At 39.0% G+C, this 24075-nt stretch overlaps 2 protein-coding genes across 3 annotated transcripts in view; one reads left to right on the forward strand and one right to left on the reverse strand.

The window, feature by feature from the left end:
• The window catches only part of mcu (mitochondrial calcium uniporter), a 65994-nt gene extending 65348 nt beyond the window's left edge, over window positions 1-646 (reverse strand). For both annotated transcript variants that reach the window (XM_085478044.1, XM_085478043.1), the window contains exon 1: window positions 468-646. In XM_085478044.1, the coding sequence (XP_085334170.1) occupies window positions 468-584 (117 nt within the window). In that variant the 5' untranslated portion in view covers window positions 585-646. The remainder of the gene's footprint in view (window positions 1-467) is intronic.
• Window positions 647-5303: 4657 nt separating this feature from the next.
• Window positions 5304-24075, forward strand: part of micu1 (mitochondrial calcium uptake 1) — a 35844-nt gene continuing 17072 nt past the window's right edge. The window contains exons 1-5 of the mRNA XM_085478048.1: window positions 5304-5413; window positions 11807-11971; window positions 13033-13228; window positions 14965-15127; window positions 20108-20151. Of these exons, the coding sequence (XP_085334174.1) occupies window positions 5412-5413; window positions 11807-11971; window positions 13033-13228; window positions 14965-15127; window positions 20108-20151 (570 nt within the window). The 5' untranslated portion in view covers window positions 5304-5411. The remainder of the gene's footprint in view (window positions 5414-11806; window positions 11972-13032; window positions 13229-14964; window positions 15128-20107; window positions 20152-24075) is intronic.

Consider the following 24075-nt stretch of genomic DNA (forward strand, 5'->3'; position numbering starts at 1 on the left):
GATACTGGGATTAACATATGCCTGCAAAGTTGAAGGATTTCTTCTGGGTTTTGGGTTTGTTGTTGTTTTTTTAAATCACGGGTTATGAAGCTTTTGAGAGGCGAATGTTTGAAGGCTAGTTACAGTAAACGGCGGGGCAGCAGCAGCGGGGTGTCGATGGGTTTCAAGTGCTCCAAAAAGCTGCATTGCCTCTCTGTCAAACCTCTACGTCCCACCGTGGATTAAAATATCCACGCGACACCAGGTTGGGATACGTATCATGACTCGTCGTGTGCCTCACCTTTACGTGAAGCTCGACCTCAAAGAAATAAATGAAGTGGGGGAGATATTGACGCTAGTTAGCTTCACTTCCTTAGCCAGCCCCGCTTGCCTTCTCTCCGGTCCAGCCTCGCCAGCTCGGTCCCTACCCCTCTCTCTCTCTCTCTGTTTCTCTCTCTCGGAGCTGTCTCAGACGTCCTGGGACTTACCGGTCTTATATGCTGATGATGCCGCTGTGAAGAGACAACAAGTGCGGGGCGGCTGCTGGCCACCGCTCCGCTGCTCCGGGACAAGAGGAGTACTGATCTACACACTTTCACAGCCATCTCTGTAGTGAAAGCTCGCCGTGAAGGAGACTGCTGCGGGCGGGCGGACGGAGAGGCACCGAAGAAGCACAGAGGGAGGGGTGGGCGGGTTTGCGGGGCTGGACTATGATATACACATGCCCAGTGTTGCACCAGTGTGCTAAGATAATGCACTTCTGTGCGCACTAGTTCAAAAAAATGTATGTTATGCGAAGACTGCAGTACACCTGTCTCCAGTGACAATATACCCTACTGCAATTCAAAAAAAAAAAAGAAGTCTGGTGATAGTGGCATGGGTGAAGGAACTATATACACACATCTCGGTGACAATCATTGTTTTTATGTCTAATGTGTTTAACCAAATAAGAAAACATGTGTACTATGTTTTTGTTGTTTTTTAAAAAGAGGGTTTCATTCTTAAAGCTTCACACTTAACACAGTGCACAGTGCAACCTGTCTGAATGTCTTTCTGTCACTCGTCACTCTATCCATCTATAGCCAAATATCAAATATAACCTGTCCTTCAGTCACACTTGTGTTCCTGGATCAAATATAAGTGAACTGGTCTTCATCGGCTTTTAAACAGGTAGGCTTTCATTACATTTCAGAGCTTCTGTGGCCGTTCAATGGGGCAAGCAGTTTATGAGGTGCACTGTTTTCTGGAGAATCATCCATCCACTGCAAATTCAGCTAATGGGAGTGCTAATGGGTCTGTTTGGTCAATGAATGTCAAGGAGACTCCCCACCGTGGAATGCAACCTGTTTTTGTCTGTAATCTTTGACCAAGCCCATCATATAATACCACCTACCACACCTGTGTTGGTCAAGGGTGAGTCCAGATAGGCAACTCTTAAAAGACAAAAACAAACACATTTTGTGTAATTCACCGCAGTGATTTATGTGATCACATGGTTTCTTATCACAACTTTAGATCCAAAGTAAGGAGCAGAAAGATAAGGAATGAGTCAAATTCGTTGTTTTGTTGCTTGTCTTATGTTTTTTATAATGTGTTTATTTCAAATACAGTAGCAGTATGTCATTGCTCCTGAACTCATCCCAATTCCTTCTGTACTTCCTCAGGTGCACTGCATCAGGCTGTGTGGGTGATGCAATTTAAATGCAAATTCCCAGTCATGGACAAGGATCTGCTCAAGGCCTCAAGCCTGCATCGATTCACAGGGCGGATCTTTTGTGTGGTGCCAAACACTACCGTGCACTGGCTCAAATAAACCTTTAGACGTCTGCTCTAACTGTGTCACGGCGGTGGTGCATTTGCACATGATGCGTCAGCAGTGTAAACTAAAGAGCTTGCAGCAAAGAAAAGCTACCTGCATGTATTAGATTTCATTAGAGCTAAGACGTGTATGATTTGTTTGTACTCCAAACTGTGTCCACAGCATTAAATCAGCTAATAAAGAGAAGCTATACATATCAGACCGTGGTGTTTGATCTCAGTGTAACCTAAAATGCCCTACATGCCACATTATTGTAACAGCACAACTTCTTATCTTCCTCAAAATCTACAGTTATGATACTTCGGGTGAGTTATCACCAACGTAAAGACACTAACACTGCAGGTGCAAGAAAATAAGACCAGGTGACACCATTCCTTTTGAAAGTAACTAAGTATTTAGATATATCCAAACCAAAGTGGGAAAAAAAAACCACTTTATGGAAAATCTCAATGATAGCCCAGTTAATTTCACTAAGACACTCGTGTTAATACACAAATTAAAATAAAAATTAAATTACTGATATAAATTGGACATGACAAGTCTCTACAGCACTAAATTTGTGCGACTCAAATAAAACCACTGCTGACAGTAATCTTTTTTTTCCCCCAGTTATCCTCATATGATTGAATTTTTAATTTAATTTTAATAGAGACGGTACAGATTTGAAACACCCTCTGCCACCATTTCTCAAGGTCATGATGAGTGATTTGAGGAGAGTACAAAATGAGGTGTGTTTGGTTGCCACGTAAATATGAGTGTTCACACATGTCTGTACTTGAATGAAATGTCGCCCAGCGTGAAAATACAAAAGAGCTCCACCCGTGGTTTTATGAAAGAAGTAACGCTCAAAGACAGCATGCATGGGTGTGCAGACGTGGAATACGTCAGAGAAATAAGACTGATGTTAGTGGAGCCAGCTTTTGTTCTCATGTCAAAAAAAGAATAAAAAAGAAGGTGTTGTTGTTGTTGCAGACGAACAACACACCTTCATGGATTTACAAAGGTGTTCCTCAGTGTGGTTCTCAACAGTGTGACACCCTCTTAAACCAACCAAAATTAAAAGAGTTAACAACAGTGTCTAAACATCCTTCTAAAAACAGTTGAGGTTTGGTCTTATCTCCTGCTCCACCTTTGCACTGCCACATTTGCAGGATGGCTTTGATCAGTAGTGGAAGGAAGACATGTTTCTGAATATGCTTCCATGCCTACAGAAACATTTTTGGCCTGGATGTTCATATTTATTTATATGTAGGCTGACATTTGCACTGCATGCATTCTTTTTTTTTCTTGTCTCACAAGTTTCATAGAAACTCCATTTCCATTCTCTGAACTGTAGCCCATTAATTTTGTACAAAATGTTATAAACCAACTTTGATGTTATACATGTTTATGGGTCAATAAAGGAGTCAATATGAATAAGAGCACTGCTGTGGAGTTCTAGGTGACGCTGAGGTTATTGTAGTAAAACTAATAACATCCAATTTGAAATTTCAGTATTTGACAGGTTTCTATTGTGGCATTCTGGTGATACATTGTGAGTCCTAATGAACTCTATGCTGAGGAGCTGCAGGCATATTTAAACAGTGTCCCTTATTTAAGAAAAAACAAACAACTGTAGACTAAAAGACAGCACAGATACAATTTGTTCTAACAAAGATTTTATGAAAAGATAAAAGGAAGGGGAATGGGTGACAATTTGCAAAGGAGGAAGGCAGCAATATTAGTTGCGGTGTGTGAGCATGTGATATTATTATACTGTTGATAATCACTTCAAGTTTGTATCACCTGTTTGAGACAACACACACAGACAGAGACACAAACAATCATAGAGAGCTGACTCAATGAAGCATTTCACTGAGTTATTATAAATTTATAGTTTAAGCCATGACACCTGGTTGCATAAGTATTGCATCCTACTGCATGTAATGCAAAGATTGTATGACCTGAGGCTGTTAGGTGGACATATAACGTCTTTAAGGCTTGTGTGTTCAATTTCAGATATATCTTGCGTGTTCATTCATTTCACTTAGTAGCTAAGGGATAAATGTTATCAATCTAAGTCTGACTAATGAGAATAATTAATATTATTAGAACTCTTCTGACATTTCTGGCATTTCTAAAGGCCTAGGTTGTGCATCATTGTGAAATTTGGGTGACATTGTTAGTGGATGTGACAAAAGCCTGCAGTCATGAAACGTCCCAAGGCAAGCTCAGCCGCTCTCCAGTTTTTCCTTTCACATTTTGCATGCAAACCACCAGATATGTTGGCTCTTCAAGGCAACAATTATAACTGGCACACTGTGGAGAGGCTCGTTATTTAATCTGGAACTCTATAAAGACATATGACTGAAATCAGACACTCTCTTTCAGTTCAGTTTAATATTGTTACATAATACCAAATGAAATTTATTTTATTCTAAAATTTTAAACCTGAAATAGAATTGTTGAATCTGTATTTAGGCCTAACATTAGTAGGTACACCTTACTTGTACTGGGTAGGAGCCCTTTTCCCCTCAGAATTCTTCATGGTATTGATTCAATAAGGTACTGGAAACAGTACCTCAGAAGTTTTGGGGCATATTGGAATGACAGCATCACACAGTTGATTCAGATTTTTGGGCTGCAAACCCATGAAGCGACCCTCCTGTTCTTCTGCATTCCAGAGATGCTCTATTGCATTAAGATCTTATTACTGTGGAGTAAAGTGCACTCATTGTCATGCTCAAGAAACCAGTTCGAGATTATTTCAGCTGTACAACATGGTGCGTTATCTTGCTAAATGTACTCATCAGAAGATTGGTACATTGTGGTCATAAAAGGATGGTATGCTATGCTGTGGTGTTTAAATGAGGCTCAGTTGGTTAAAAAAACAATCCCTCACAACATTACACCACCAGCAGCAGCAGCCTAAACTACTGCTGTGAGGCAGGATGGATCCACGCCTTCATGGTCTTTACACTAAATTCTGAACCTACCAGCCAACTGTTAGAACAGACACCGAGACTTGTCCGACCAGGCGATGTTTCCCCAGTCTTCTATTGTCCAGTTTTGGTGAGTTTGTGTCAATTGCAGCCTCTTTCCTGTTCTGAGCTAATAAGAGTCCCACTTGGTGAGGTCCTATGCAGCTGTAGCAGTGTGTTGTGTGTTCACAGATGCTCTTCTGCATGCCTTCCTTGTAAAGAGTGGTTATTTGAGTGAGTTGAGTGCATTGCCTTCCCTTGAAGCAGTCTGTCTGTTCACAAAGAGAACTGCCACTCTCTGAATATTTTCTCTTTTTGGACCCTTCTCTGTAAGCCCTATAAAAAAAAAAAAGTAAAACAGTTGTGCTGTGCTGACCATAATGTACCTATTCGATTAGACAACTTAAAGTCCCCACAAGACTTTTGATTTTCCTTTACTTACACTGTAATTCCGCCTAAACCTGGACGGAGGGATGATGGGAGGGTGCCTGTGTGAAATGCATGGGGCTGGTACGGAGATGTTGTCCCACCCTCTCTGAAACACGGAACTATTAGCGCAGTACTCCATCACTGCAGACACACTGAGCAAAGACGTACTCTGAATCGGTGAAGACGTTATTACTTTGGACTGAGTGGTGTTTTTATCGCTGCTTATGTAAGTAACCGTGCCTCCTATGAGCTATAAGAAAGCTCCGTAATGACGCAGTGTGTAACAAAACGATGAAATAGCTGCTAGTAGAGCTAGCACTTGCCATTAAATCTAACGTTAACTAGCTAGCTCGCCAGCGTGAGTTACCCCACGAAACAATTACTTGACTGCCGAACTAACCAGCTAAATATTGACATTAACAAGTGACTGACGATAGAAGCATTTAGTTTATTATTGGTTAGACGGGTAGCTGCTAACCTTGTAGCCCGTCATGCTGTTGTCAACGAAGTTAACTTGCGGCTAAAAACAAAACACTGGGATCACTATCAAATGAACAGCTCTAGCTGTTCGTGTTTCCGTTTCAACATGCCAAACGCAACACTAACATCACCTTAACCAGTGTTTTTGAGCCAGTTGTTGACAGCTAGCTGTTTTTGTGTGTGTTTTTGGTGTTGTGTTAACAGTGGGCCATGTCATATTGAACACAAACACAGGAAGGTGTATCTTTCAGTTGTTTGTCTAAGATTATTATTATTGCATGTTTACACGAAACACCCAGAGACTAAAATGATTATGCTTCAAAGGATAGTGCAATGCTAGCTCTTACCCAAAGAAAACATTTCCTAATTTATTTGGGAACAATACATAGCTTTTTTGGGTTGGGTGTCGCAAAACACCCATTAAAAATTCAGGTCTGCATGTTTGTCTTTTATGTTATGTATATGATTTTTAAAAGCTTGGTTTGAATTGAGGAGCACAAGTATGAGTAAATGTATAATGCATGTATGTAAGAGGCCATGTAAGGCTTTAGAAGTAATTTCTGTAAGTTTAAAATCAGCTACCAGGCAGCCAGTGTATTGTAACAAAGGTGAGAAAGTCCTGACCCAGATACACTTGACAACGATATGCAGTTTCTGAAAGCTTTAGTTATTTCTTTTTAATGAGGTACTGGTCCATATATCCAAACTGTTCTTTTTAAAATTCTGAATGCTCTTGATACTTCTGAAAATAACCCCATCTCTCTGTGTATGTGTACCCCTAGGGTGGGAAAAAAAGATCCCCAAGCAGCAAAAAGAACTGCTATATTTGCTGTTGTTTAACTGGAATGAATCTGTGGTCTCACCTGAGATCATAAAATGTAATTTTTAATGCCATAGGCTATTTAGATTACACCCCCCCCCCCCCCCCCCCAAACACACACACACACACACACACACACACACACATTTTATATTAAAAAAAGGTTTGCTTTTAGGTAGTGAAGAATAATTGTTGAGGACATTGATTTACCTGCTCCTTCTTCAAGTCCAGGTCCAGTGTGCCTTGTAACTAGACTTACGATGATAGTTTTCTATCATTGTAGCTTCAGCTGAACTTAGCATTGAGCTTCTGGGAAAGTGTAAAAGCAAAACTCTCTAATTAAAAATGTGCTGGATTCAAAAAATTAGACTGAATTCTTGAAATATGATGTAAATTAATCATTTTTAAACACTCATAAATACATGAAAAAAGTTGCCTGATATCGTGAGGGCGGCACTGGATTTATAAAGCTGTAATAACAGGATGGAGTTTAATAAGTAGCTAAGTCATGCTCTGCAAGGTTTAGGATATTTTTACATGTACTTTGATAATAATGAGCATTTAACTTTAACACAGCCACCCCCTTTGTTGTGGCTGCTGTGTTCCAGATTTAGCTTGCGTTGATGGAGTTGATGAGGAGACAAGCATTGCAATCAAAAGCACTCAAAGTTTGAGCATGCCAAAGGAATGAAGTCTCGCACTCAAATTTCTCCAAAAACGTGCCAAGACAAAGCATTCCTGCATGGTTAAGTACAGGTGCAAAGAAAGAAAAAAATTTATCAGATGTTACTCCATTATAACCTAATTAAAAATATATATCAGGAACTCTAACAGCTTACAATTACCTTTAGTTTGTAATCAAAATATGCACGCTTTTAAAACTTTTTTAATGTAAGGTTTTCAAAAGAGTACATTGAAGGACTCTTTGTTGGTTTGTGATCAGACTGAAAGGATGATGAAATGCTGTTTTCCTTATGATATTCTCTCTTTTACAGCTTTGCTGTTTTGTTCAGATGAAAGATGTATGTTTTTCATTATACAGAACGTGCACACGGTAAAATAGAGCAGAGTAGAAACCGAATAAATGTATATATGCCACATAGATATGAATGAGAAGCAAATTTTGGACTGACTGCTTCATTTCTTTACATAGTTAGACATAACGAATGGGCAGGTTTTTGTTGTAGTGTGGCTCACTGGCTTTTATGCAAGTTAGTTTCCAGTGTCCTTTCACAAAGTTATTATCTGAACAAGCTTTAGGCTTCCCATTTGGAGATTACACAGAGCGTGTATAACTTCCCCTTTGAAAATGTTTAATTTCACTTGGTAGATGTATTTCAAAGATTTAAGCAAACATTATTAACTAGTTTAAATGAGTGACCCTCAACTAGTAGCTAGGAATCAAAAAGATCAAGAAATTTAAATCCATATTTTATGTTCATCCCTTTTTCTTTTTCTTTTTAAATTGAATCTGGCGCATGTGTGTGCTTGTCTTCTTGTCTGGCGGTTGGAGGAAAGGATTCACGAGATTGTGTCAAGTCAGAATTTGAAAAAATATACAAAAAATATGACATTAGTTCTTCAGTTTTGTAGTACATAAAGTGTCATTGCTCCATATTTTGCAGTGTAGTAAAGTTAAGTAATGCACCTTACTGCCTTACTTCCCAAAATCAAATAAAACCCAAGGTACTGCTGAGAGCTAAAATCATTACAAATTCTTTCAGCTGCAGTACAGTAATCACCGTAGCTGCCATAGTTGTTACAGTCAGGAGCAGTGTCCAGACATCACATTGCTGCAACACCACCCCTGGGGTGGTTTCCCTGCCATCTCACTTTTTCTTAGTCTTTGTTTTGTTCTGTTACTCTGTACAGAGGAGCATTTCAGAGTGTCAATAACTGTGTTGCTGCCTCTGCTGTGAAAAGGCAAAAACAGTGAGAGTAAAAGCCCATACTCTTTGTTTGGTGGTGTAGCTGTAACTCAGCAGCAGAGCAAATAGTGCTATAGCCAGGACTCACTAACCTGCTATGAGACTTACATATGTTTGAGATCACTCAGCATCTGTTCATCTTTGGTTTTAGACTAATAAACAAATTACTAGCTTTCCACTTGGCTTTGTGTAGGGCTGGAGATGTTGTTTGGGAGAGACAGGCTGCCGAAGACAGCTGAATTACAGATAACATTGCTGAAGTTGATAACATGTAGTTTTGTTACTTTAAGTGCTGTAAAAGGTTTCCAAACCTAAATCTGTTATTCTAGCAAAACGATGTAGCCATTGAGCTGCTGTGCTAGCTACAGAGTATTAGTTAATGCCAAAGAAATCTAACTGACTGTACTTAGGACCTGTTATCCAACTTCTTTGTGAAAATGTAGGTAATTATATTTGCATAAAATGGCAAACGGTTGGTTAATATTGATATCATATCATTTCTATGCAAAAACTGGTGCATTATATTTTAAAAACTTTATTTTGAACAATGGCTTTATTTTAATTTAAATATCGTAAATATCGTAAATATCGTAATATCAAAATGTAGTGGAGGTTGCGGGGAATAGGTGGCTGTCTGGTTTGGATTTCCAAACCAGCAGCACTCACGCCTCAGCAAACTTTGCATTTAACAGTTCACCTTTGGAGACCTTCATTCAAGTTTTTAAACCGCTTTCTATCGTCTTAGCTCCAGTTGAACTAGGCATCGAAGTTTTTGGGGAGGTGTGAAAGCAAAGTGCTGCGATGAAAATGTGCTGGATTCAAAAACTCAGACAAAATGAGTGCATTCTAGTGAAAATGAAAGCACTCAACAGTGAACTCAGTAATTATGAGTTAGATAACACAGAGTTGCAAATAACATTTGGTCAGCTGCTGTTCTGGGAGCCAACTAATTTCAAACTGCTGGAAAGACATTCAGGGGATGAATGTGTGGGCATATGTGCAGACACTCACTGGCTCTCACACAACTGTGGGGATATACCAGTGTCATAAATATGTTAGTTAGTTTGCATTTTGAAAATCTTTGTTTACTGTACATGTACCTTGGTGAATTTTGGAAAGGCATTAAAATATAAAGAAGTTTATTAATACTAAAGATTTCTGCAACACCAACGACTTGCATTTTTGGGCTTTCTTGTTGCATCATGTGAGTTTTGGTCTGTTTCTATAAAGTTTTGGTGTCGTTCCTTTACCATTAGGCTTTCCCCCAGTCCCAAAAAGTATAATAGTGTGGATGCATGCTCACTGTTCCCTTTAGTCCTTATTGTCATGGGCTACTGAACACTCCAATTAGCATATGCCATGTTTCACTGTTCTTTCTGCTGAGTCTGCTTGACAGTTGGTGCCTGAATTGTTAATAGGATATTGACAGGTGGTAGCTTTGAGCCTCAGTGGGGTTAACTCCTCCATCATGTAGTTTGAAAAGTGCACACATGGGAGCTACAGATACACACCAGTAGCCCCTTTCCTAATTGTTAATCATCTTTCCGTGACACTGAAGAATTAAGCAACAGTATAGCTGAAAATGAAGTTCTGGAGCTTAGGTGCACTGGTGGCAATTAGTTTTATCCCTGATTTTCCGTTGTTTATTAATTGAGGTATGTGGGAAAACCAGGACCTTCTACATTGACTTTTTAGGGAACCATTTTGTCTACAGTGCCATGTGAAGGCAGATCCCAATGGTGAACTCCCATTGTTCTAAGCTTTGTCTCTTGAGGTGACTGTTAATTACTTTTTTGGGGGGGTTAAAATCTGCAAATCCTTACCTATGACTTCCATGGTTTATAATTGGACAAGGTAGGTGTTTAGTACTGTGGTAGCTATGTGCTAGCTTTACAGTGTTTAGAGGATCTTGTGGTATGAATCCACATGTGTAGTTCATCCATCTATCTGTCTGTTCCTTTGTTATCTTACATTCGTATCTGATCAGGATTGGCTGGGATTGGAGTCCATATCAGCGGACAAAGTGCGTAGAAAAAGCAAACAACCAATCACTCTTACATCCCCACCTACGGCCAGTTTAAAGGGATAGCACACTGCCATTCTAATCCACTAATCATTTTTTTTTTATGTATGTTTTTTTTAAGTAAATGTGTTAAATCTCAGCTAAATAATCCTAGTTTTGATTTCTGCTATAATCAGGCATCCTTACTTCACAGTGGAAATCCGACTGCCTGACATGCTGTTTGTTGGAATCAAAATCAAAGCAAATAAAAATACTACAACTGTGGCTACAAATCTTAAGGCCAAAGTACAGGTTTCTGTTTTTATTATCCTAACTAAGGGAGTTAATGAAATATAGGTGTGCACACATATATAATGATTCAATTGTCCAATACGTTTAATCAAAGAGTTTACAAAGTAATAACTTTAAAACAAAAAAAAAATGCTTAAATTAGTCACTAAATATACAGGGATGGGTGTTAATAGGTGCTGAGCAGGAAGCACAGAGGGCAGACCTTCACCTGTGTGGTCTTTGACCAGGTTTGTTTGGTTAATAATCTTTGCAGCAGATTGACTATGAAGGGCTGATTCACACGGACTTATCAGAAAGTTGTTTCAACATTTATTATAATTGTGCAAGATGATCAAATGATGGCACATATAGTCTACATGTAATCTGCTATGGTGCTAACAAAAATGTAAAAGAATGACTGAATAAACTGAATAAAAAACTGCACTAAAGTATGCAGTAAGTTCACAGCATGAGGAAAGAAACTGCTGATATTACAGCAGCAGATACTCCCGTTTTGCTTGCCAGGTGATAGCAAGGTGGATATTGGGCTCAACTCCCTAATACCACTTATGATGTGTAGATGGGTGGTTGGGATACTCTTGAGGGGGGTTTAATTCGCCCACAGCACCCATCCAGTCTCTGCTGTGCACATCTCATACCAGATTGTGATGTTTCCAGTCAGGATGCTTTCATTGCTCCTCTTCAGACGTTAACAAGACAAGATGAATTTGGTCTTCTTTGATTTCCTTACGAGGCTTCTAAACTTTCTTTACCACGGTTGAGATCTGTCTGTGACTTAAACTCTGCAAAGCACTGATGTGGGCTCTAATCTGAGGTAGCTTTAACTGGTGATTTCTAAGACAGATAAAAGTTATGAAACTATGTACTCAGCTCAGAATTTTCATATCCTTTGTATTCACATACTTAACATGAAATTATTTCATAGTTTTTATTTATTCAGTTTTGGCATACAGTAGTAGAATACAAAACAGAAACACAATTTAATAGGTGTGTGTTGCTTTTTTCTGTCATTGTACATACCGATACTGCAAGAGTGTCATCTGTCTTTGTCTCACCTTTACTCTCGTCCCTCTGCAGGATGTTCCACTTGCGGGCATTGTCCGCAGTTTCAGTGGGGCTCGCGCAGCTGTCCCGGCGTTATCACAGCGGGGCAGTGCGAGAGTCTGGCCGGAGAAGGCTGATGCTGGCAGCCCTAGCTGGGGTAACCGGTGTGTCTGCTAGTGCTGGACTGCTGTGGAAGAGGTAGTTTTTTGTTTTGTTTTTTTACACCCTTGTGCCTCATTTTATTGCTCTTAAAATAATAGTGGTCTTAAAAAAATACTGCATTTGTTCCTTAAGAAGCAATTTGAAGCAAGCTGATGTGTAAACAACTCAGTGATTTACAAGCAGCCTGCTCAAGGTGCAGATTGCTTCTCGGCTGAAGGCCTGTCTAGTGTTGCTTAATACAATGTGGCATGTCTGGGAATTCAATTTAAACATGTTTGTTGAGTTTCATTTTTATTGATTTTTTGTCACTTGAATGACACGCCATTTTTTGAAGTGGGTTTTCCATCATGTGTTTAAACTTCAGCACTGTTCTATGGGACAGCATTCAGTGAACAGGACTTGAGGTTCATTGAGCAAATTAGGAATTGCTTTTGGCTCAGTACTCAAAAGCAGCTAGACTTTAGAGCACATGTTACATTTCATTCTCCTGCTTGTTGTGTTTTTATGGCTATCCATTGCCTTAAAGCCTGTTGTTTAGTTAAGACAATGTGCTGGAGAAGGTGTTGAGGTTAGAGCTCTATGGGGACACACTGACTGTGCTGCAGGAGGCAGAGTGATGGATGGCGACTCAGGGCATTTGAGACTGATGGAACGAGACTGTTCCAGGCCTTCACCCTGGGCTTCATTTTCAACGCGTGTCATTAAACTGAATTATTCAGCCTGCTCCAGACAGTCCCAGCTATTTATTATTATTATTCCAATTTCAGTTTAGTCAGAAAAATGGTAACGTGGGAGTCTGCCATAGTAAAACCTCCCCGCACTGCACCGATGAGCAAAACACAGCAGAGCACATAATCTCCTGGCCCTTTTGCCTCTCTGTTTTTCAATCTGTTTAGCATCATAGCGACAGTACACACCTAGCTGCAAAACACAGTCTGCTACATACCTCCCGAGATCTACTTGGTACTAGAGCAAAGCACAAAGACATATTGCTGAACTATCTATTCATCTATTCAGATAACATCGATCTGTCCCCCAGGTATTGATCTGTTTTGTAATCTGATCTCTCTTTTTGTTAAATTTATTTACAAAACCAGAGCATATGCAGATGCTGGGTCTTCTGTTCGACACTCTGAGCAAGTAAGTGGAGAGGAACCGGATTTTGGGAGACACCCAGACTCCGAAACGGAGTCAGAGAAATCGGTGGAGGCCAGCAGTGGAGATGAGGATGAAAAAGACGAAGGTGGAGAGGGGAAAAAAAAGAAGCAACGCTCTGGATTCCGTGACCGCAAGGTGATCAATAAACAATAACCATTCAGCCATGCAGTCAGTCTTCCTATTTAATTCATCTCCACAATGGTGTTTTGAAACCCCCAGCAAGCAATTTCCAGTATGCCAGAGCTAGTATATTTTGACAGAATATTTGCTGAGACTAAGAAATGTAATGGGGTAATCAGCATGCATAAAGAACAGGAATGTCCCACTCCTATGATTTTATTGCTGTTAATTAGGCAGAAGATGACAAAGGATATGGAGATAAAGAACAAAGGATCTTTGATTTGATGCCAAATAAGCAGTGTTTGTTGCACTGCTTGTTGGAGGATGTGAGGATAAAAACAAAAAAAAGGAGGAAGAACTTTTTTTTTTTTGAATGATGTAAAAATTGCGCAGTCACTCTGAGGAGCAGCCACAGTCTGTAAAAAGCAAATAGATGTCTAAGGGTTGACTGTCTTTGAAGTGGTCCAGTGTTGGAATTTTAAGTGTATGCTGAGCATATCCACAGATTTTGGCTTTCTTTGTGTTTTATTCATTAGGTGGTCAGATCAGGAGATGCTTAATAATAATAATAAAAATAATAATAATGCAAAATCATGCAGCAGGAAGACATTTTTACTCCAATGTTTGTGTTTGAAATTCAGTGGTGTCACTTTTTTAAACTGAGTGCTACCGCTGTCTTAGATGTTTCACAACACTGAGTGAAAATGCGAAACACAAAATAATAAGTTCCTCGTGTGACTTGAATTTTACCTTCCTGGTTTTGTTTGGGTTTTTGAATATTTTATTTAATTTGAAAGACAGCTCATGTCTTCATCAGTGTTGAAAATGCTGAGATCCATAATCTGTAAACACAATCAGATGAAAGCTAGAGAGAAAGAAGAGTGCAACCCAGTCTTTCTGTCAGTCACTCAGTTCTCTGCCCTTTCCACACAACTGTCTAATAGACCTTCATCCATACACAGTTGGTTGCCTCTGCTGGAGACATGCTCATGGTGATTTCCCCAAAGACTATTAAGGTCTCCTAAAGTGAGAGTACCGACACTGACACATGTAATCATAAATATGAAATTGAAGTGAATGTAGTGTGACTGTGTGACTGTTCCCCACAGATATTTATCATAAAACTGAGTTTGATAACAAAAAGTTGAAGCTCTGAAATGTTTTTTCTTTTGCCAAAAGACGTTTCTGTAGTGAATGCAATCAATCAATGTCACACAAAATAACCACCTGTTTGGGTTCCAGCCCAACACAGATTCTAAACACACACTGCCCTGTATGTTTCCCAGCTACTCCACATCTGTTTGAAACTTTCTCCTGAAAAGTGGATGGCATTGCAGCAAATAACAGTTGACAGGGGCTAATGTGTCGTGCCATGCTGATGGTCTGTAGCTGTTATTTGTGTTGTCTACAGATTTATGTAGTTTTGGTAACTCTCCCTTCATATTAACCTAGCAGGCAGACTGACCCCGAATAGGAAAACACTCTGTGTTCCTGATTTGAATTTGTGGCAGTTGAGTCAGGAGGTTAATATACCTCCCGATCAAGGATGACAAATTGGTTTCCTGCTGCTCTGGGCTCCCCTTCACTCAATCTACTCTCACTTAACTCACGTTATTTTCTGTCTACACACATGGTTGAAATATTGCTGGTTCTTTGATTTGATCTTGTTGATTTTTATGTATATTACATTAAAGCTTTTGCCTAAAGTGGGAATCTTGTGATATTAATTTTGCTTTCTGGCTGGTTGGCAGGTGATGGAGTATGAGAACAGGATACGAGCCTACTCAACTCCAGACAAGATTTTCCGCTACTTTGCCACTCTGAAGGTCATCAATGAGCATGGAGATGCTGAGGTTTACATGACGCCTCAGGACTTCATACGCTCCATCACACCTAATGAGAAGCAGCCTGAGAGTAAGTTCTTAATTTCACCACTTTTGCTTATATTCTTTTAGCTCTTTCTGTGCATGCTCTTCTTTCCATTAATGGCATCTGCACACTGACTTAATGTGAGAGTGAGCATGTTTTCTGTAACACATTTATCTAACACTTTCAGCATGCATGCCTTCACATTACCAGATATAGGTATGGTATAAACAAGATGAAGACTGTGGAGTTCATTTTATTTAGTTCAGCTGAATAGAATGCAGGATTGTTTTGGAGAATGCCTTAAATGGCAGTAACATCTCAGTGTGAGATGCTCTAACTAATTTCACCGAAGTTTCCAAGCTGCTTTTTTATGGGAGTTTTTCTAAACACATTCCAGCACTGACATTGGTTTAAAACATCAGAGGAGTAAAGACACTGTTTACCGGCCTTTCGTTGCCAGACCTCTACAAAATTATGTTTAGTATTCCTGCATTCACTTTACAATTTCACATCTATTACAGATTGAAATGACTCTAAAATAAATATTTACTTATCTTCTTTATAACAAGTCAGAGGCTGGAATAGATCAAATTGATCCAGTAATGATTTCAGTCCATTGTTTTGAAAAACATAAATGAAAGCTGAAATTGGTTTCGTGTAACCAAAGGCAGCCTCCAGTTTTAAAAAAATGAAGTCAGCGCAAAAGTGCTAAAAACTGCAGTTTCTCAAGTGGCCACTTGAAGCTGGTTCTAAATGGGAGTCCCGTTTAGACTCCCATGTTGAACTGTATACTATACAGCAGAAATAATTTTGTTTACATTGTTGTGCAACAAGGGTTTGGTCTCTCCAACTGATTTATCTCTTTGTAACAACCTTTTAGGACTGTTGAAAGCTTTGAATGATAGCACAGCTAGCTCCCATGAAAATACAACAACATCTCAATGCTTGAGAGTAAGATGAGTAAGACGTGTCAAATCAAATCAAATCAAATCACTTTTATTGTTACATCACATGTGCAGGTACACTGGTACAGTACATGCGAGTGGAATTCTTGTGTGCGAGCTTCACAAGTAACAGAGTTGTGCAAAAATACAATAACGTAAAACAAGCAAAATATAAGAATGGCTACATCTGAAAGTAATAAATATATGTACAATATATAAGAGTATATGCATTACTGGATGTGTATACTAAATATGTTTTTCTACGTGTGTGTGGGGGTGTGGGTATGTATACATATTTTACAAATTAAATAGAGTAAACAATAAAATAAAATATATAAAATATACAGAGGTTGGTAGTTGGACATGTGCAAAACAGTGGCATTAATGTACAGTATGGAGTGCATAATGTTGAAGTTCCAGTAGTGAAGCTGAGGTGTCTATGAAGTGTTCAGCAGTCTGATGGCCTGGTGGAAAAAGCTGTCTCTCAGTCTTCTGGTACGGGACCGGATGCTGCAGAACCTCCTTCCTGAGGGAAGTAGTCTGAACAGTTTATGGCTGGGGTGACTGGAGTCCTTGATGATCCTCCCCGCTTTCCTCAGGCACCGCTTCCTGTAGATGTCTTGGAGGGAGGGAAGCTCACCTCCAATTATCCGTTCAGAACACCGCACTACTCTCTGGAGAGCTTTGCGGTTGTAAGCGGTGCTGCTGCCGTTCCAGGTGGTGATGCATCCAGTGAGGATGCTCTCAATGCATCAATGCATATTATAGTCAAGTGTATCAACTTTAGATGTTTAGTTAACTAAAAAATTGATTAAAATTATAAGAATTTAGATTCCTAAATTATGACTAAAACTTAAAATAGTTTTGGTTAAAGGATTACGACTAAAGCCAAATGCTAATGCTAGCAAAGCTTGCTATCATTAGCTGATGAATTAACCACATTTAGATGACAGGGTAGTGTGTTAACTTTGGCTCAAAAACACCAATGTGGCTAAAGCCAAAATGGAAATGTCAATGCCTCAGAGCAGATACTTGCTAGTATCAGATACTAGTAAGATAAAAGCTTTTCCAAAACAAGTTAATTCCACATATTTACTCACATGGCAACATCTGTAGCTTCAGTAATAACAGGAAGTTATCAAGAGCACAGAGAAAGGATCATTTAGGAGCTAAGAGCACATGACATGGTATAGTTCACTCCAGACAGATGAGTTGTTGGTTGTAAGCTAGAGGTTAATAATTTTTCCATTTTTTTGCTCATATGTTTATGGATGCATTCCCTTGATATCTGCATACATACATACATGCATCTCTAATGATCAAAGTAGCTACTAAAATATATATGCCTGGTGGGCAAAACTCTAACCACATGTATTATATTTCACTTGATGTTCTGCCAAATCTGGCCTGTGTAGATCATATCATGTTCGTGATGGCTTGTCCCATCAGCGTTTTGGGTATTTCAGGAGAAACATTAGCATGACAGTGATGTAAATGGCAAAATTTGCTTGCTTTAACAGATTGATGGAGCTGGAAATGTTACGTGTCCCATGTGTGAAAAGGGCAATACTTTCACCCACTGACATACCCTCCTCTTTCATATGATTGTACTCCCTCTTTAGCTTCTTTGGTCTGTCACAGTGGATATAAGTAAATGTCAAGTCTGATTCCTCTCCTGCAGTAGAAGTGTAGCCCCAAATACAACCTGGAGATCTGAGATATATAGTTACACAACTTCTATGCAGGTTGTTTATGGTCATTAATAAACAGGGTAAGATGTTTCCATTAAGAAATGCTGAGATCATGTCACTTAAATGGCAGCGCCTTACCCAACACATCCCCCCTCCCCTGTGCTCCGTTCAGGGACACTCAACACACATGGCTCTGGACTTGTGAAAGTTCGTGCTATAAGGATACTAGTACGAGAAGGGAGGGGGTGGGTAGTCCCGTCATGCTGTGTTTAGAAGTCACGACACAGCAGTTGGTGTATCAATTAACAAGTTCAAACAAGAGCAGATCTCAGGCGTCGAATATGGAGCCAGTGAGAGATATTTGATCTACAGCCATGGGAGAGTTGTGAAGTTAGGAAGCTTAACTTGGCATAGATTTGTTTTATCACCTCCCTCGTCTCTATCTGTCATTACTATTCAACTCCAAAATTCAGTTAGATTCACAGTCGTATTCTTGGTTTATTGTTAAAGAACGTTTCATTCACAGTAAAGGACTCAAGCGTGCTTAACACTCAATAAGGATTAGTCTGGATGTCTCACATTTGTGTTGATTCTCAGCGATTCCATCTGTTAATAATGTTTAAGACTTGGCTTAGCTTGGTCCCCAAACCTTTTATTCTTAGATTCACCTTTCGCTCATGTGTCAATTTTAAAGCTATTCATTTATTTAAGGTTACTGTCTTTTGCTAAACTGGCATTAAAATAATGATAAACTGTGCTCTGATGGACAAGCAGATAACAAAGCCAAAAGAAAGGATTTTGTTCATAAGTTTCCCCCCCTGCAGAAATTTTTCTGGGACCCTTTTGGACCTAAGTCTAGTACAACTTAAAAACTTGTTACTATTTCTTAACTTCCAGGGTTCGTACTTTCTGGAAGGTCAAGAACTTTAGGGGTTAAAGGTGAGGCTGAGATTTTCGCAGCAATTTGCTTTAGTTAGTCTGTCATCTTATGACAAAACAGTTTGCTTGTTTTAAATTGAGGAATTCAAGTGTTTTACTTTTGCTCACCGCTTTTCCAGAACTGACCCCATTAGACAAGCAACCAACAGCAGCATGGTTTCACCCTCTTTTCTGTTATGTCTATATGATCCGTCCAAGTTTGCCACATTTTCACTACACGATGTTCATGAGCAGAGGGATTTATGATACTGATACAATACTAGAACACTACAAGCATGTGTATGCTTGTAGTGTTCTAATATTGTATCAGTGCATACATGCAGTGCAAAGGTGGATAGGAAACTGTCATTTTATTCAAGCTAGATTATTTACAATATATTGTTATTACACAACGAGCTTCAAATTTCCTCCACCATTAAAACTGCTGAATTCTAATAGCAGTGATGCATGTAAGTTGTAGATGATGTGCAACAGCTGTCTGCTCTTTCTGAGTAATACTCAATATAGATTAAAAAGAATGAGTTTTTAAATATCAAGCTTATCAATGTCTATACATCCTCACAGCCCACATTATTTTATATTATATTCTTCTCCATGGGAACCAACTACTGAAAAAAAGTAGCTTTTTCATACTCCAGTGAACTAATTTGTGGTTTCCTGTAATTTAGATGAAACAGACTTTTAAGTCTTTTTATTGTGTTAGAGTTAGATTTAATGAGGTCAGTCTGAACTTACTCTCTGTGTGATCCAAAGAAGCTTGAGTGTGACTTTTGGAATTTAAAAGGACTGCAGGTTCTGCATGAATTATCATATAATGGATGAAAATTGCCGCCTCACACCAAAGTTAGTTAGATTTAGCTTTATTAAAAGGTGCGGCTCTCTTTTATGCAAAACGAAGAACTTATTTTTCAGGGATAATTAATAGTTTAGTAAAAATCACATTTTCTGTCCTCCTTTCAGGGAGAAGCAACAGAACCATAATAATAAGCATCGAGACTGATTTTCACCTGATCCAAATTGTGTGTGTGTGTGTAACCGAAGTGATTGTTTGTTGTGTTGGCATGAAATAACACTGATTTCTAATTAAACCAAATGCCTGAAAGTACTCGTGTCAAGATAATCTGTGTGTAAATACAATTCCTGCATGGTGTGGATCTTGGTTTGTGTTGCTCATCTGGATCTATAAAATGAATCCTTGTTTGAGAACTGAGTCGTAACTGATGATCAGGCCAGCAAACGCTGAATGCTGATCATTGTTTGGCAAAATGCAAATGGGTTTGTTAATGACTATTATTATTCTCCAGCACATGTCTTTTGTTACCAGAGGTTCAACAGTGACACCAAGTAAATGTAATTGCTCTGGTTCATGCTCTTAATAAGTCTGTCTTCGTTTGTTAGAATTTTTCTGCCCAAATCTATAATCTCCTTGTATCTCTCTCTTTTTTTCATAGATCTAGGCCTCGACCAGTTCATCGTGAAGCGGTATGATGGCAAGGTAAGGAACAGGTGTCTAGGTCTTGGTCTATTTGGTCATCATGCAGGTCACCAGGAGTTTAATTGTGTCATAGCTTAATTTTTAATTCTTAAATTCAGCTTAGAGTAGCTGTTGTGGGATTTTTGTGAATGTAATGTAAAGCAAGAGAAGAAGGTTTATATCTTTCCTATTGCAAAGCTTGTTACATCTTACTAGTCCAACAGAGGGGTTTATTACCCAGATTTAAGAATCAGTTCATCAAATAAAAAACAAATAAAAAAAAAGAAAAAGAATTTTTTCAGTCACACAAATTGTTGATTGTTTTAGTTTTTAGCTTTAAAAGACTGAAAACATTGAAAACTTAATCAGCAGCCTAGTTACTCTGAATAATCCACAAATCTAAAAAAGATGTGTTTTTTTTTCTTGAGCAGAAATAGACCAAAGTGAAGTCGACATTTAGAAAAATGCCTTTTTTAAAAATGTATTTAAAAATATTTAGAATTGTATCTTCATGCAGAAAAGATGAAGCAAATGAAGTCTGCACTTGATAATTAGCCTTTTAATCATCAGATTATAGTAAGGTTTTTATCTGTTCATGACTTAAAAAAATATGCAAACAGAGAGAGGGAATTATGAGTGAGGTTTTATAAGGTTTGGTCTTACTGAAATTAAGTGAGTATAAAAGTCAGTATTATCCCCTCTGAAAGAAAAATAACTAGAGCCAAATCACAGGTTAACTCGTAAAATATTAGCAACTTTGTGTGAAAACTGTGAATTAAATCTTGCATAGAGACAGAACTACATTTGTTCATTTTTCTGGATGAATTGGTAATGCTGGAGAGCTTTGCATGAAAGGAATCTATAACTCTGTTGAACAAACATTAAATACTTATCGCAGGAAGTTGGATTGCAGCATTTCAAAAGTGGCAAAGAGAAAGCAAAGAAATAGAAAACATCATTACATCCAGCAAACAATCCAGAAATTAGTAGCAAATATCTAATGCTGCTGTCTGAATAACATGTTTAACTTGTATTTTTTTGTATTTTCCTTGTTTCTGTTGTTAAGCTGTTGTGTGTAAGTCAGTTTTGTCAAAACAAAATATTAGATTAGAATAACAGTCAAAAAATGTTTTTGCCTCCGCCATCTTAAATATTGAAGAGGAACAGTATCTTATATACTTCTTTGCTCGTGTCTTTGCTTTTGGTCCTGCGTTTGCTGTCTGCTTCCAACCCGAATGTGTTGTTTTCTGACTATTGTTTGAGCTCTAAAATTCAGAAAAAGGATTAAAGGCCAGAAAAGCCATTTAGTGTGAAGGTGCCTTTAACAAAGCACTTAAGAGTAACTATAATAGGGACATGCACAAAGAAGGCCCGCCCACTGTATAATGACCTCTTCAAAGACAATGGCAGCATGCAAGCATTATAGGCTGGCCCCTTATGGACACTGATTGACTTCAGGGAGCTAGTGCCAGTGCTCTAAATGCTGACATTTCCATGAATATAAATCACCAAGATCATATTGCATAAGTACATTTATTGATATTGATTAGTGACCATTACTGCCCTTCCATAGATTCGGACAGCACCTCTCAACACCCAACAGCTAAGCGTTCATTTAATATTAGCTAATCATCAGTGTGGCGATTGTAGCTTCTAACCTCATTACAAAATTCATCAGGCCTCAGGTTGCTACGAGTCTCTGCCTGATCTCCATATTGAAGTCAGATGAACAGGTAGCGAGGGATTGCAGTCTACTTTTTTGTCATAGGTTTCTTCCTGTACTCCTTTCTCTGCTCCTGCTCTTTTGCTTTACCTTACCTTATGTTTTGTGAGACCTAGAGTACTTTTACTCACCCATATTTTAAAAATCTGTTAAAAGTATGGGATATATAGTAATCAAAGGGGCTTATGAAATTGTGTGGCAGACCAAAATTAAAGTGGAGCACTCGTCCTGTCTGGCCCTTGTCTGTTTATGTAAATGATCCGATGCTTCAGTCCTCATGTTTCTTGCATTTGCCAGGCATGTTTAGCTTTGGATTTTCCCTGGCAATTTTACTGCCATGGCTAGAGTGGCCCGAGAGATTCCCATCTTCTTAACTCCTCATTTGCCCAGAGAGACACACCTTCTTCTCACCTCTAGCAATTTAGAGGAGTAAACTATTACTTTTTCCATTTTACTATTTAGGTTAACACAAACCTGAAAAGTACAATGAGTAAGACCTACATGAAATGCCCAGAGAAGTGTAATGGTACAATATCTGTTTAAATCATGAAGTGAATGGAAATATAGTTAAGTACGAAGGGAGCATTTCAGCTAAACCAAAGCTAAAGCCCACACCATGTGTGAGAATGCCATGAAAGGTCTCCTAAAGGCCTCTGTATCTCACTTCCCATGGTTTTATTTAAAAATAGCTAAGCCAACTGCAATGTTTGGGCATAGTTAAGTGGGAATATGTGTAGGTGTACGTCCTTCTGTCCACCATCTCCCGCTGACACTAAATTTGTTCCAGGTTCAGTCTTTATGTAAGACAAACTTGTATGGTTGTTTACCAGTTGTGGTTCATATTGACTCAACCTGCTCATTGTGTTGTTTTCCATCCATGTGTGCAGTATCGCGATTGTTTTAAAAATCTTTAACTGCTTGTCTTTGCTCGACAAATCGTTTAAGCGCACCTCTCCTTCTGCTGTTATTTCCCTGCCTCGCTCTGGTTATTCTTTCTGTCCTCATCATGTTGGTATGCTTTTCAGCTGCAGTAATCCAATGTTGATGTGACCTGACGTTGTTAACTGTTGATTATTCTCTCATGCTCTTATCAACCATTCTCTCTCATTCATGTAACAAATAACACCCCTCCCCCCATGTTCTCTCTTCTCTTCCTCTTGAATAACCATCATTGTCAACTCCCCGTCTCCCAACATCCCCTCTTTTTTTCTCTGCCTCATTTTCCCAATCATTACATCTGCTGATCCCCACTCTCCACCAACCAACTCCCCTTCCCCCTTCACCTCCTCTTCATCTCCTCTGTCTCGCTCCCTCCTTCTCATTCTGCCCCTCCCTCTCTGCAGGACTTCTGGCAGGTATGGGGTGTGTGCCGAGCAGCATGTGTGCACCTGAATGAAAAAATGCACTCTGTAGCCACTTGCTACTCCCTCTATCTCCTTTATACTCTTTCCTCCTCTCCCTCTGATTTCTCTACTTTCTTTTGACTACTGGCTCTTTCTCTGCAGTAATATGGAGGGCATAGGTGTTCACCATTGTTAGTTCAGGGGAACGGCTATTCAGACACTTTTATTCTCCAGTGTTTACCACGACTTACATGCACTTTGACTAGGACAGCAGCCAAAGTGTGCTTTTTAATATTTACATCTTAACTAGATTGCCAATAACAATTCCTAAAATTCCATACTGGTTTTTCCCTCATAGCTTCAAGCTGCTGCAGGTGGGATGGAAGTAGAATAAAGCAGTACTGTAGTACTTTAGTGCTTTATTTTTTTATAGTAAGCAGAATATGGCCATGCAAAGTACTTGTTACTGATTGGCTGGTAACCGCTTTAAAGACAGTGCAGCTGGACAGTAACCTGCACAAGTAGCTGCTTTAGTAATCAGGAAATTGGTCTGTTTAATTGTTAACCACCTTTAAACAGACTCCAAAAAGCTTGGTAATATAAATGCTTATCTGCCTTATGCACTTTGAGATTTATCTTGGCAAATAACTTACTTGGTTGTTATAGCTTTCTCCACCCCTGCCATGTCTCTTTATTTGATCCGCTGCAGTAAGATACCTAATACTTGTAGTATTGTTTAAATGTCAAAGAGATTTGGTCTTTAAGCAGGTTGAATGCTTCTGTCAGTCAGCACTGCATGAAGATAAGCTAGTCATAGCAAAGGGCAAGTTACAGCCTGTTCACCATATCATGACTGGTGGTGCAATAATGTGAAGTAGG

The sequence above is a fragment of the Copadichromis virginalis genome, linkage group LG13 (assembly GCF_057382275.1).
Source record: "Copadichromis virginalis isolate Kocher_CV1m ecotype Utaka linkage group LG13, C_Virginalis_male_GT1.1, whole genome shotgun sequence".
In the NCBI taxonomy this organism is placed as follows: Eukaryota; Metazoa; Chordata; class Actinopteri; order Cichliformes; family Cichlidae; genus Copadichromis; species Copadichromis virginalis.